This window comes from Pinus tabuliformis, chromosome 2_2, assembly GCF_031772625.1.
Source record: "Pinus tabuliformis cultivar Carrire ecotype Pingquan chromosome 2_2, CPIR1, whole genome shotgun sequence".
Lineage (NCBI taxonomy): Eukaryota > Viridiplantae > Streptophyta > Pinopsida > Pinales > Pinaceae > Pinus > Pinus tabuliformis.
In genome coordinates, this window is record NC_142300.1 from 360,254,509 (window position 1) to 360,268,425 (window position 13,917).

Sequence of the window (13,917 nt, forward strand, 5' to 3'; positions counted from 1 at the left end):
TTCTCCTCGTGGACTCTCACTCCGTCCACCCCTATGATGTGTCCCAAGTACAACATCTCCGTCAATCCAAAATCACACTTGGAGAGCTTGGCATAGAAATACTACTCCTCCAAAATGCGCAACACTGTCTCAATGTGCTAGAGATGCTCCTCCCAAGTCCTGCTGTAAATGAGTATATCATCAAAGAATACCAACACAAACTTCCTCAAGTGACTGCGGAAGATGTGATTCATGCAAGACTGGAATGTAGCTGGGGCATTGGTTAGCCCGAAGGGCATCACCAAAAACTCAAAGTGGCCATAGTGACACCTGAAGGCGGTCTTGGGAATGTCCTATTCCCTCATGCGAATCTGATGGTACCCAGATCTCAAATCAATCTTTGAGAAGAACTGGGCTCCTCTCAACTCATCCATCAACTCATCGATCCTGGGTATGGGGTACCTATTCTTTAGGGTCTTCTTGTTCAGGACCCTGTAGTCAATGCACAACCTCAATGTGTCGTCCTTCTTCTTCACCAACACCATGGAAGAAGCAAAAGGACTCGTGCTCGACCGAATGTGCTCGAGAGCTAGCAACTCCTGAACGGCCCACTCAATCTCATCCCGAGAGGCCTTGGGATGCCTATAGGGGGTAGTAATCACTGCCTATATGCCCTGCTCAAGCTCAATGGTGTGCTCAAACCCCCGGTCCGGTGGTTGTCCTGGTGGAATCTCCCCAAATACTATGGCATACCGGTCAAGGATGGACTGTATCTCTGGGTGCACTGTCTGCCCTGTAGTCCCTGCCTCTGATCCACGCAGCTCCACTACCCACTCTACGTCTCCCTTCCGGAAGACTGCCTCCATACAATGAGCCGAAACAGTCTAAGGCAGATATGTGTGATGTCCCCGTATCTTCTCATGCCTCCCTGTCTTCTCATCATCCCACTCCATCTCTAGGGTCTTCCAATCTGTCGTGACCTTCCCTAGAGTGATAAGCCACTGAACACCCAATATCATGTTGGTGTCCGAAATATCGGCCACGAAAAAGTGGTCAGTCAGTGTGTAGGTGCCCATCATCACTGGTAACTCTGGAACATAACGAGCACATGCCATGGTCTGATCTCCTGGGACCAAAACTGAAAAGCCATCGAAGCTCTCTGTCTGTATACCTCTCCGCTCAATCATCTGTGCATCGATGAAGTTATGGGTTGCCCCATTGTCAACCAAAATTGATACCCGCTGGCCACGTACTATCCCCCGTATGCACAGCGTCAAATACTTGGGAACTCCTTGCAATGCTGCAAGGGCCCCTCCAGTAGGTGCAAAAGCTGCACCACTCGCTACTACTGGTGGAGGTGGCAAACGATCCTGCACGGCATGACTACTTCCTACCTCCACATCATCCTCCTCATCCTCTTCCCCGCTGCTCTCGGAGAAGACCTCAATAAAATGTGCTTTGCCAGCAGCACATCTATGTCTCAGTGCCCACGGCTCTTGACAGGTGAAGCACAACCGCTTCTTCTTCAACTCCCTCCTGGCATCATCATCAATCTGTACTCGTCCTGGATTCCCCTTCGGAGGCGGAATCCTCACATCCTTCCCCTTAGGCTGAAAAGCCTGTCACTGGGGGTAAGGTGTCTGGGTCCTGGGTAAGACATCCTGTAAGTCCCAGGTCCTGCTAATAGCATCCTGAAGGGTGGTTGGTCTAGCGGATCTGACTAGACCCCGAAGTGGCTCTGCTAACCCCTCAACATACATGTGGATCCTTCGTGCCGCGGATAGATCTGGCACCATCACTGAAACCCTCAAGAAATCTGAAATGTAGGTCTCTGGGCTTCCAGTCTGTTTGAGCCTCGTCAGCTCCACAAAGTGTTGTTCCAGATCCCTCCAGTCAAACCTCTCCATCAATCTCCTGGTGAACTTAGCATATGTCATCATTGTGGAGTGTCCGAGTGTAACCATCCCATGGAACCACCAATCCTGGGCCTCACCATCCAAATGTAATGTAGCCACCTTGATGGCCTCCGTCTCCGACATCTGGTTAAGCTGGAAGTAAATGTCTAGCTTCTCCACCCAAGACTTTGCCAAACTGTTTGATGAACCATCAAACGTAGGCAAGTGGAATCTATTAGCTGCACGGTGGGTGTCACCATCATGATAATGCCGATACCTTCTGTGATGGTCGCGGGGTCTACTATCCCGCTGGAGCTGAACAAAGTCTCTGAATGAGAGAGTCTCCCTAAACTCCTGCCCATAGGCCTGGTATTCTGCAAAATAATCGCCCATATGACCGGGCTCTGCCTCCTGCTGGGCTCCGGCCCCTGTGTCTGCTCCTAAGAAAGTGAGCATGGTAGAGCGTGTAGGGGCATGTGAAGCCACCTGCTAAGTAGTATCACGCTGCTCTGGCAAATGGTGGGATGCACCCGATCCCTCACCAACCTGGAAAACCCATGGACTCTCACTCTGTCTAGCCTCTACTGCCGTGAATCTCTGCCCCATCACCTCAATCTGCCTCTACAGATCCTGTACTGATTTGAGGAACATGTCCGCAAATCTCTTCCCATCCTCATCTGCCATCGGATCCTCCTGCTCTGCATCCACAACAGGCTCCTTCTGTTCTGTGTCCACCACAGGCTCCTCCTGTTCTGCGTCCACCACCGGAACACAGTCCCTCTCCATAACTGTTCTCCAACCTACGCCCCGTGTCTCTGTATCTCCTACCTCTGTAACAGATGTAGGGCTTTTCCCTCGGTGTCATAGATTGCTAGCTCCACAGGCGGAAACAGATCTATGCTTTGATACCACTGTAATATCACATTTCCGAGATATTCCCCAAACCCTAGTAAACTTCAACCAAATACGTATAAATGATATAATAACTAGGAAGCTCAAAATGATAAAAATAACAATGGTGTAACATATAATAATATAAGCATGAGATATAGTCAGATACTCAAGAAATGCAGAGAGAAATGTTAAGCCATTTTATTATACTGAGTAATAGAATGAGTACAGGAGGTGATAAAAAAGATGGCACCTCCAGTTGCACGAGGCAAGTGAAGAAATACACTCAGAATAGCAAAGGAATGGCCTCTCTCTGAACTGCATCCAAGCTGCTGGAGAACTGTCGTGCTGCTGCTACTGCTGGAAATCAAATGAGGATTTCGGGCTGTTCCCCTCCTAAAAAATTGCTAAAACTTTGGAATCGGACTCTACTCAAGAAACCCAGAAAAACCCAAAAAGCTTTTCTGAAATGGCCGACCCCCGAAAATCGCCCCCTTAAGGACCCACGCAATCCCTCAAGGCTCTGCGCTGCTACTGAAATAAACCCACCACAACTCTGCTTGAAACTCAGCCAAAATCCTCCAATATGCAAGGGCTGATCCCCTGCTCAACTTCCCAACACAAATCCCCCTACAAAACCTCAATCTAGAACTCCTGCCAGAAAGAACTGCGTCATCCCTCTCAAGATTGCGCAGTCATCCAGTATGTTCAATCCTCCTACCAAAATGTTGATGAAACTACTACAAAAATACTGATGGAAATACCTTTCCCGAGCAGGCACTCAAAGTGCCCCGGCCCCCAGGGCTAAGGGTGAGATCTCCGAACGGAGACACTCAATGGGCTAAACAGTGCTGCAGACTAGCTAAACAGCCAGCGTGCTCTAAGTCGAAGTGACTAGCTCAAATGCACATAATCGAATGCCAAAATGAGGAGGCTCCTCTCTCCTTTATAGCATTGGTCTCTCTCAATCCCAAGGCTCACCTCCTCCAACGTAGCTCTCCTCTTGCCACGTGTTTCTCCCCATCTGCACAGTCACTCCAAGTGTCTACGTGGCCCCTCCTCTACGTGGTTCTTTGGCCCCCCTTGGCTCACCTTTTAAGTTAGAACGTTGTGCTACTAGGGAGTGTCTTTATTCATGAAGTGAGTATGTCCCCCTCTCCTCACCTTTTTATTTATAAATAGCTATAGAAGGCAAATTTGAACAAAATTGAATATTCCAATTAGCCATGGCTAATTAGGAATATTACACCAGATCAAAGGTATGTTTCAGTCTTGTGTTGCATCAATATTTGACTAGTTTGAATCAGTTTTAGAGTAGCCTTTGGGAGCCATTTAGAAGGCTTGTCTTGGTGGGTGAAATCCTATGCTAGGAGTAGATTTCATAGTGAAGTATTGGGTGCCATTGGACTGGTGGAGGGCAATGTGTTGGCGACCCAAAGTAGCCCTTGACAAGCAGTCATAAAGAGAGCTTGACAGCTGAAGGTTGGGTGAAGAATTGAGCCTAATGTGTAGCTCTTTGATGGATGAAAGAAGCTACTAGCTTGGCAGATTGGAGCTCAGGTGTTGGCCAGCCTAGAAGAGTAGATTGGATCAGCCCGTGTTCATTGTAGTAGAAGCGACTTGTAGCAGTGATAGGTGGCAACCCTCCTGGAGACTCTATGTGTTGTCTCTTGATGGACTAAGGGGTAGCTAGAGAGTAGAACGAAAGCGAAGGACTGGCAAGATGAGATACAACATAGAGATTGCAGCGAGAGTGTCATTGTATCTTGTATCCCTTGCATAGGAGCCCTAGACTATTGTATTACTCAGTTGGTTTATTATAACGAAGATTGTGTTGTACATATTTGTACAATATTTTGTAAAAAGTTGTCTATACTTGTGCATGTGTGATTTAGTGCTTTATATTTTCTGCAGTGCAAAGTAGTTATGTTGAGATTCTTGGTTTGGTAGTGTCAGAGATTCTAAGATTCTATCCTAGACCCAAGATCGTGGAAATTCAACATTTATTATTATTAATTTGACTTCTTAAAGCATGAGTTTCATGCTTGGGTCAATTGTCATAGGTCCAACCTCCATTGTAGGCTTTTAGGATTTTTAAGTCAAAGTCAAAATCTATTTTGTCATGTCGAAAGCTTCCTCCATCAAGTCACCTTGCAAGTCGGCTTCACAAATAAACTAATGTCGGCTCATTTTATAATGGGAAACAACTATAAATATACATGTGAACTCCACTCAATAGAAAGAGGCAGAAAACAAGTACAATTGATTTCAGAAAAGGATAATTCAAAGGTTGTAGGCTAAGACATCTAATCCACTACATAATTGAAGAATGAATAGGATACCACAGGATCGAAGTATTGTTAAGGGCTACCATAGGACCGAAGCAAGACCGATCTACCACAGGACCGAAGCTTAGGGATGCCACACGATCGAAGCTTGAATAGGCTGCCAGAGGTCCGTAGCTTAGGGATGCCACATGATTGAAGCTTGAATAGGATGCCACAAAACCGAAGCTTAGGGATTCCACATGATCGAAGCTTGAATAGGCTGCCATAGGATCGAAGTATGGTTAAGGGCTGCCACAGGACTGAAGCAAGATTAAGCTTCCACAGGACCAAAACTTGATTAGGGCTGCCACAAGATCAAAGCATGAATAGGCTGCCACAAGACTAAAGTATGACACCATTGCAAGATTGAAGCATAGTACCAAAGTTTGTGAAGGATTGTAGCATTGTGTTATCTTATTGTTAAGTACAGACTGAGGAACAAACTACTGAATACAGGACTCAAAACTAAAGCGTGATATAACAGGGTTGACGTGATGGATGGAAGAAGTCTTTGGTCTAGATTATAAAGGTCTTGGTCATCTCAACTTTGTTTTTGAATCTACTAAAGGAAGAGTTCTTGATTGGGTTTTCCCCTACCTAGGGGTTTTTCCCTTGCTGTGTGCCTACATATTGTGTCTTCCTTTGTTTATTGATTAGAATTAGTCTTGACGATAAGAAAAAGATAAATTGATGAAGAACTAGTAATGAAACATCGTAGGATAATGTCATAATAAGAGAAATCAATTAAATAAACACCCAAGTTGCCACCCTAATGGATTTCTCAACAATGGCAACTCGCTCTTCAAGGAGACCTAGAAGCAGTTCATTACCCTTAATGAAGCAACTATACAACACTTCTACATACTTATACTTTGATGACAATTGTTAATGGAGTTTCAAGGATACATATGGAACAAATCTCCTAGGAAAATTCATTCATTCATCATCTATGAGTAATACATACAAAATTTCCCAATAGTTACAATATTTTAGACAATGTTTCATCAATTATGGCACATTAATAACCATGAAACAATATTCCATGCATTAGACATTAATCAAAAATCAGAAATACAACATTAAATAGCACTTACAAGACAATGAAGAACATATCCATCCATCACAATGCCAAAAAGAAGCTCCAAGAGAGATAGTGAAATTATCCAAACATCAAAATTCATACAAATCATCCAAATTTGTCCTCAAATTGTACGTCTGAAATTCTCAAGAGAGATATCGAAAATCCAAATGATCATGCTAGGATGAGAAAAGGTCTCTCCTATTTATACAAGTGTTAAGAGTTCAAGTTACAAAAGATGAAGCCCCTTTACATGGCATAAGATGCTAAATAACCCACCCATGGTTACAATCCAACCATGATAGCTCAAAATTAAATCGAATTTCCCTCTTAAGCCCACGCAAGGTTGACGCCATGCATGCGTGGAGGCCTAGAGGGGTAGTGTCGAGGCCTCATGTGCTAAGAATGAGAGAGCAGACCTCAAAAATCATGAAGAGGGGGGATGCCCTCCATATGTTGCAAAACATCTACAAAACCCCATTTGGGCTGTGTGGGCTCCAAATGGGTCTCATGGGTCTCCAAATGGTTCAAGATCAAGTCAACGCTCCATCAATGAGGGCACATGGCCCCCATGTTTCCTTGAGAAAGGCATAACCTCCCGTGGGCCCTGGATCAACTGCCAAATGTCGGGTGCAATGCGTAACTGTCTGGGGCAATGTGGTCCAAGTACATCATCATCTCTAAAAAACTAGGGCACGAGGAAGCAAATGGTGGTGTTGAAGAAATCAATGCTCTGCGTGGATGGAGGCCCATGGCTCGCAACATTTACCCTGCAAATGCCATTGTGATCCTCTAGAGGGCTTGGATCCCGTATAGGAAGGCCAAGTCCAAGATGAAAACCCACTTGAAATCCTTTATAAGATCCAATGTGTCTCCTCACCTTCCAATACAATGATTTCATTAGTGCAATTGATTAAATAAGCTTGCTAATCAAGGGTAGAAGTGGAAATTTCATAGTGGGTTTCCCTTCCAAATTTGGGGCTTTGAACATGTATTGGTGTTACCTTCCTAGGTAGGAGAGGTTAATGAAGGCCCTTATTAGGTGGTTTCAACCTCTAAGGGAATGAAAGGTCCAATGTATACCCCTCAAGTGGCAGGTGTCATGTGAAATAATGATGAAAGGGAGTGGAGACAAAGGGAAGGTTCGAAGCCACATTCCATGGTACAAGGGTAGCTATGATGAGGAAATCCCACACCTTAGGTATAGAAATGTAGGAGGGAGAAATCGTGGCACATGAGTTACCCCAGCCTTTGTTTTTCCACCCTTCATCATTTTCCCTTTTCCTTTATTGATTTTTCTTCATTTTACTACTCGGGGCTTAAGGGGATGAGAGCATGATCTGTAAGATATAGATGTGATTAACCCCTTAAAGTGGGACAATTCATTGCCCACCAGGGGTTGGGACATTCATGGGTTCCTTAATGATGCAAGGGGCACTCATAGGGGCCCTAGGAACCTGAGTGATGGCTGTAATGATAGGGGGTAGAGGTCATGCTTTTTCCCACGTGCTAAATTTTATTGCCCCAACCATCTTTTGCATTTTGTGGTACATTTCCTATTGCATGTGGCCATATTATGCTTTTATCTTTTTGTTTAGCTGCATCAACCTTTGGGGCATCATCCCAAGCCCGACCCAAGGTGTGGATAAGGGGAAGGGTAGGCTAACACTTTGTGGACCCAATGGGCAAATGTGGACCCAGATTGGGAAAATATGAAAAGGGCTTGTAATGAGTGGAGGGGAGTGAGATATATGTTATCAACAAGCGGGAACATGCAACCAAAATCAGGGTTTCCCATGTAGTGTCACTCCTAAAGCTAATAGCCAATAGAGGAGATCCCATGGGACCAGGGTACATGATTAACCCCCAGTTGAGGTAAGGGAATAAGAGTATAGTCAAAGCTTTTCCTTCCTCCAAGTTTCCCAATAATCCATGCCCAAGTGTGCCCGAGAAAAAAAAGCATAAACACCCAATTACATAATGAAAATTCATACCTTTGGGATTGGATGGCCCACCTTTAGACATATGATCATGATAGATGAGCGCAGATACACAATGGTTGGCTCAAGTGGTGGAGAAAAGTAGCACATCAAAGCTATTAGATGGCTGCAAGGGGCTGCTGGCTGTCCGCTGAAGACAAATCTAGGAGAAAATTTCTCCTATGGGGTCACCCACTGGTGGTGGGTAACAATTATTATAACCTAATTGAGTTAATAGTGTCAATTCACTGGCATAGTAGATTAGTTAACCTGTATTCGAATAAAATGGCATCCCAAATTGACTACATAATGTTGTTGGCCTGCCAACATTGTCCTTACCTACACATCACATACTATCCTAGTATCTTCTTAATTTCTTCCAATCCTTTTAAATTATTTGGTAATTTTTCTAGGTTTATTTAAAAATTACTTTCAACTTTTTCTTGTTGCATATTTTGTATGTATGATGCCACATTATCTAATACATGGAATTTCAAATTGTCCGAGTTTTTGTAAACTTTCTATTTGTTTGTATGCAGGTGTTTTATCATTTCTCGTCAGCCTAATTCCTATTGGGTTAGTTATTCTGCACAATGCCTTACCATATTGATCTACTTTGCTTCTGTTTCAAATACAATTTTTTTGAACAGCTTCTGTTGTTCACATTTTATTATATGAATAAGTAGTGTTGCTTAAATCTTTCTAATCATGGCTTAGCTTGCAGATAAGTTAGTCCACTTTTCAAATTAACTTAGAATATGATATTATCTATATACAGGTGGATCAAGTTTTATTACTCTCCGCTCACAGCATATCTTTTTATTGGAGTTGTTGTTGTTTCCATTATTGTCTGGTAAGATTCTATGCGTAGCAATAGTAGTAATAAGATGCAGTGTAAATTTAACTTCTATATTTTGATCTTCCTCCTAGGATTTGGTTAAACTATAAATTGCATAGGTCGGTGCCCAAAAAAACATAATTATTATTTAGACCATCATTAAATATTTGTATATTGGACTTAGAATATGTCCTTTTTACTATTCTACATATTGAAGATAATTCTGCTTTGCATAATGAAGTATCATATTATTGAACAATCTGTGTAAATTTAACTTTTATATTTTGAACTTCCTCCTAGGATTTGGTTGAACTATAAATTGCATAGGTTGGTGCCCAAAAAAACATAATTATTATTTAGACCATCATTAAATATTTTATATTGGACTTAGAATATGTCCTTTTACTATTCTACATATTGAAGATAATTCTGCTTTGAATAATGAAGTATCATATTATTGAAAAATCTGTTACTCGTGCATTTTTATGGCATGCATCATGTACACACTTCGACTATTTAACATGGTCCAATCTTTTAGAGAAAAATAGCTTGTTGACCATCGTTTTTTAACGTTATATTGGGCATAAAATTCTAGTTGTTGAACGGAAAAGTTTAGTCATAATATAAAGGAGATAATAAATAATGCATATGTATTAAAGTGATGTGTTATGTATTTTGTAATAGAGTGTTTCACATGTAAGAGGTTGCATCCTGTTTTATGATCCTTTAAACATGTTCTTATCATAATGCTACTCAAGGTTGAATGAATTGGAATTGGATCAGACTTAGCAAGCCCTTCGACTAGAAATACATTGGGATTCAATTCCAAAAGCCCCAAAAGTTGACTTAAGAAACCCAAAAAATACATAAAACATTCAAAATACAATTAAGATAAATACAAATTCATGTACTACAATGTAATATGAACAATTAGACACCGACTATGGAAGTTTGCTGATTTCTATTCCTTGTGAGGATGCCAATGTGCAAAATCACATAGAGATACACAATAAAAAAATTATGAGGAGCAGTAGGAGGCTCAAGCTGAGCCCATAATGGAGGAGGATGAGCAGCCATCTTTTGGGCTAGCCATTGATGAGGGGCAGCAAAGGGAGCACATGTTGGGATTTCAGCACATTTCGCTTCAGAGGCACACTGATGGGGCCTACAACATTATTAGCCCACCCCTATGCATTGGACTGAGAGAGGAAGAGTTATCTAGACAAAACATAGGGGATGACCAGGTGAGTGGGAGCGAACGACTTTTGACAAGTATGGCATAGCACCAGCATGGAGGGATTGTTCCGTACACAAGATCTTTTACATTCGATCCCTCCTTTGCGATTGGATGGCGATAGGTACTAAGCTGGTACTTCATGGAGCAGGCTAGGAGGTTGGATACATCCATGGCCACAGTTCAAAAAAGGTTTTGGATTACCACAATTCAACAAAGGTTGTGGATTACCTCTTCTAGCCCTAGCGTAGGACTTAAGGCCCTCGCTGCCCTAGCCGCAGGCCTATTTGACCTTGATGCCCCCTCCTTAAGCGTAATGCTAGCCTTTCTAGGCTTAGTGTTGGCCTACCCTAGCCTCCCTTGCCTCATTTAGTCATTGCATTGTGTTTGTTACCCTCCATTTTGTGGGTGATATCTCGAGGATAATTTTTTCTCTCCAAGATGATCCTCAGCTGGCAGCCAGCAGTCCCTTGCCACCACCAACTAGCTCATTGTGCCATTTCTCTGCCACTTGAGCCAGCTATGTGGTCCCTCACCCATCTACCATGATCGTATGTTTGAAGGTGGGCCTCCCGAACCTAAAGGTATGCCTTGTCATTTGGTAATTGAGTATTGTAGTTTGCTTATCATGGACACTTATGGGCATGGATTAACAGGGAGATTTGGCAAAAAGAATGGGATAGGTCCATGCTCTTGTCCCCTAGACCCCTTTTGGATGTTAACCTTGGACCCTAGTCCCATGTGATCTTTTACTGGCCCTTGGGCTTTAGGGATGGTATTACATGGGAAACCCCAATATTGATTGTATGGTCCCACTCCCCCATCCATATATATTACTCCCCTTTCCACTCAATAACCCCATTCGTCATTTCTCCCACCTGGGTCCACATTCCTCCACTGGGTCCACATAAGGCTACCTCCCCCTCCCCCCTTGCCCACACCTTGGGTCAAACCTGGAATAGGATACCTGGTCAAAGCCCATTATGGAATGACATGCCATTATGAATTCCCCACTTGTTGTCCATGGTTTGTAAGCTCTTTTACTCGATCTCCTTAATGACTTGTTGTACTGGAATGCAAGGGGATGTTAGTTTTTGGTAGCATTGGAAGTGCTCTAGCCTTGAAAATTGGTGGGGAGGCTAAGGCACATGAGTTCTAAAGAACCCAAAAACCGTTTGGTGAAATTCCACCTGGATGGTATTTTATTAAAATAATTAATATTTTTAATGGAGTTCTTAAGTCTAAACTTGGGGAAATTAAAATATTAATGTGTATTAATCAAAATATGGGTGAGAATGATCTACAAAGCGGATCAAGTCATGTTTTAATCTTAGCCGTTGATTAGAGACTTAATCTCGGCCGTTGAAGACTCAACAGGAAAAGTATAAAGTGGAGGCTTGAGGTTCATTTGGAAACACACATAGAGAGAACGAATTGATCTAGGGTTCGATTTTTGGGGCTAGGAAGCTTAGAAATTTGAACTAGGTGATCATTCAGCAATAGAGGGGCAAAGAGAATCTAAGAGAAATACTTTCCCGGAGAATACTGACAAAGAGGCGAAGAGAGCTTGTGGAGGCAGCGCAATAGCCGAGAGAGTTGATGTTGGGCTAGTCTGGGCCCACGCTGCCTTGACGCAGAGCGAAAAGGGCTAGCGCAGAGGGGAAAGTTGCCTATCACGTAGAAGCCGAAATTGTCGGGAACTGCTGAAACAGCCGGATAGCTGACGCAGAGGGCAAAAGAGTTGATGCAGAGCTTGAAGGGTTGACACAGGGCCTACGCAGGGTCAGCATAGAAGTAGTTGAGGTTAGCCAGTCTTGTTGCCAGAATAGTCGGAATCTGCAGGGTGAAGTGAGGTAAAACTCACTCAGATTTTCCGCCAGTATTTTCTCTGTAAAGGATTGCTAGATGAGCATCCTAGATTTGTATTATGATATTCTTCCTGCATAATAATAAACCGTTAGAACTACTGCACCGGTTTTCCCGCATTGGGTTTTTCCGGGGACTATTGTGTCCAAAAATAAGTGTGTCCTATGTATCTTGTTCTTTGCTCTATTTTCTGTTTCATGATATCAAATTTTTAAGTAGTGTAGGCTACAGAAGTAATTTGCTTCAGTATTCAGAAGAATAACTTGATGAATGTAATTTAAAAATCAAGTACGTGAAGTAGATTCAGATTTGCTGCAGTAGGGGTTCCTTCAGTGTAGGAATTTTCACATGGTATCAGAGCGTTGATTTTGGAACAAGAAGAGCAAATCCAATGCTGAGCAGTGAGGCCGAAAGCTGCCCTTGGCACCAATTCGAATCCCCTTGAAGGGGTTGCACAGTCCTTGTTGGGAAGCAGATCCAAGGAAATATCTCTCTGAGTGAGACGAGAGAGGTATGATATCTAGTTTGTGAGTTTGCAGAGGCAGAGGGAGTGACGCAGAGCCTCAACGTAGTGCTTGAAGGGCGCAGTTTCTACTGGGGAAAAAATCTGCTGGAAAAGAACGAAAACACGTAGAAGGGGAATTTTCTCCTCAGAGAATTTTCCGCCAGAAAGTTCGAATTTCTCACTCTCTGAGCGACTGAGAAGTGCTAAGCAGTGACTAGAGGATTCAATTCAACAGTTGGGTGACATGGCATTGCATGGGCTCAGAGATCAAGACAGGTTGGATGGAGCCTCCAACTATGTCATATGGAAGACCAAAATCTTAGCTGTTCTGGAGGAATATGATCTCGAGGCCTATGTCAAAAGTGTTGTAGCTGTTCCTGCTGACAATGATCAAAAGAAGAAGTACAAGGCCGAGCAGGGGAAGGCAAAGAGGCTCATTCTCGATGGAGTTCGAGATCATGTGGTCTCACACATGCAAGTCAAGGATACAACTCGAGAGATGTGGGAAGCCTTGTCGTCATTGTATGAAGGCTCTTCCGCAGAGCGGAAGATGTATTTAGAGCAAAAGTTGCAGCTAACCTTGATGCAGAAAGGAGAAGGGGTGAACCTCTATATTCAACGTCTTCAGGACACTAGAGACCAGCTTGCTGTAGTGGGGTCCACCCCTTAGCCAACCGCGATGGTGAGGATAACCCTAAATGGAGTCTCGGATGAATGGCAAGTTTTCGTCCAAAGCATATTGGGCAGGGAAAAACTACCTTCATGAAAGGAGATGTGGGCGGCTCTTCAACAATAGGAGTTAAGGAGGGATGTAGTGAAGGTCAACCTCAATGGCAGTAGTGGGAGTGGCACAAAGACGAAGGAGGAGGTGGAAAATGAAGCTCTAGCATCGAAGGGACAACAAAAACAGAAGCGGAAGAAGGACATTTTGAATGTGAAATATTTCAGATGTGGCGAGATGGGTCACTTTGCATCTTAGTGTCCTTTGAAGAAAAAGGATAAGGATGAGAAGCGTGATCCAAAGGTTGCAGCTGCGAAGATAGACGAGGATGAGTTTGCCATGAGTGCCCACGCATCTCCAGTAGGGAAATGGGGCAATATTGAGCTATAGTCGGGAGGACTACATGTGGGCAGGATCCTTGAGGAGTCCACCTCTTGGATCAATTCCTTGCTACGGGAGCCCAAGATTCAGCAGTAGCGAGATGGAATTAGTGTCAGATAATGCAATGGATTGTTTGGAGGACAGATGCAGTAGCTTGGGACCAGAGATTGATCAGCGGAGAGCAAGGTTGGCAACAATGCAGTTGGCACAATCCAGAAGTTAG

General features: G+C 43.4%; 1 protein-coding gene across 1 annotated transcript in view; it reads left to right on the plus strand.

Annotated features, from left to right (window-relative positions):
* LOC149192733 (uncharacterized) overlaps positions 1-13,917 on the plus strand; it is a 515,238-nt gene that overhangs the window by 430,506 nt on the left and 70,815 nt on the right. Inside the window, exons 7-8 of the mRNA XM_089406449.1 lie at positions 8,689-8,725; positions 8,928-9,002. Of these exons, the coding sequence (XP_089262575.1) occupies positions 8,689-8,725; positions 8,928-9,002 (112 nt within the window). The remainder of the gene's footprint in view (positions 1-8,688; positions 8,726-8,927; positions 9,003-13,917) is intronic.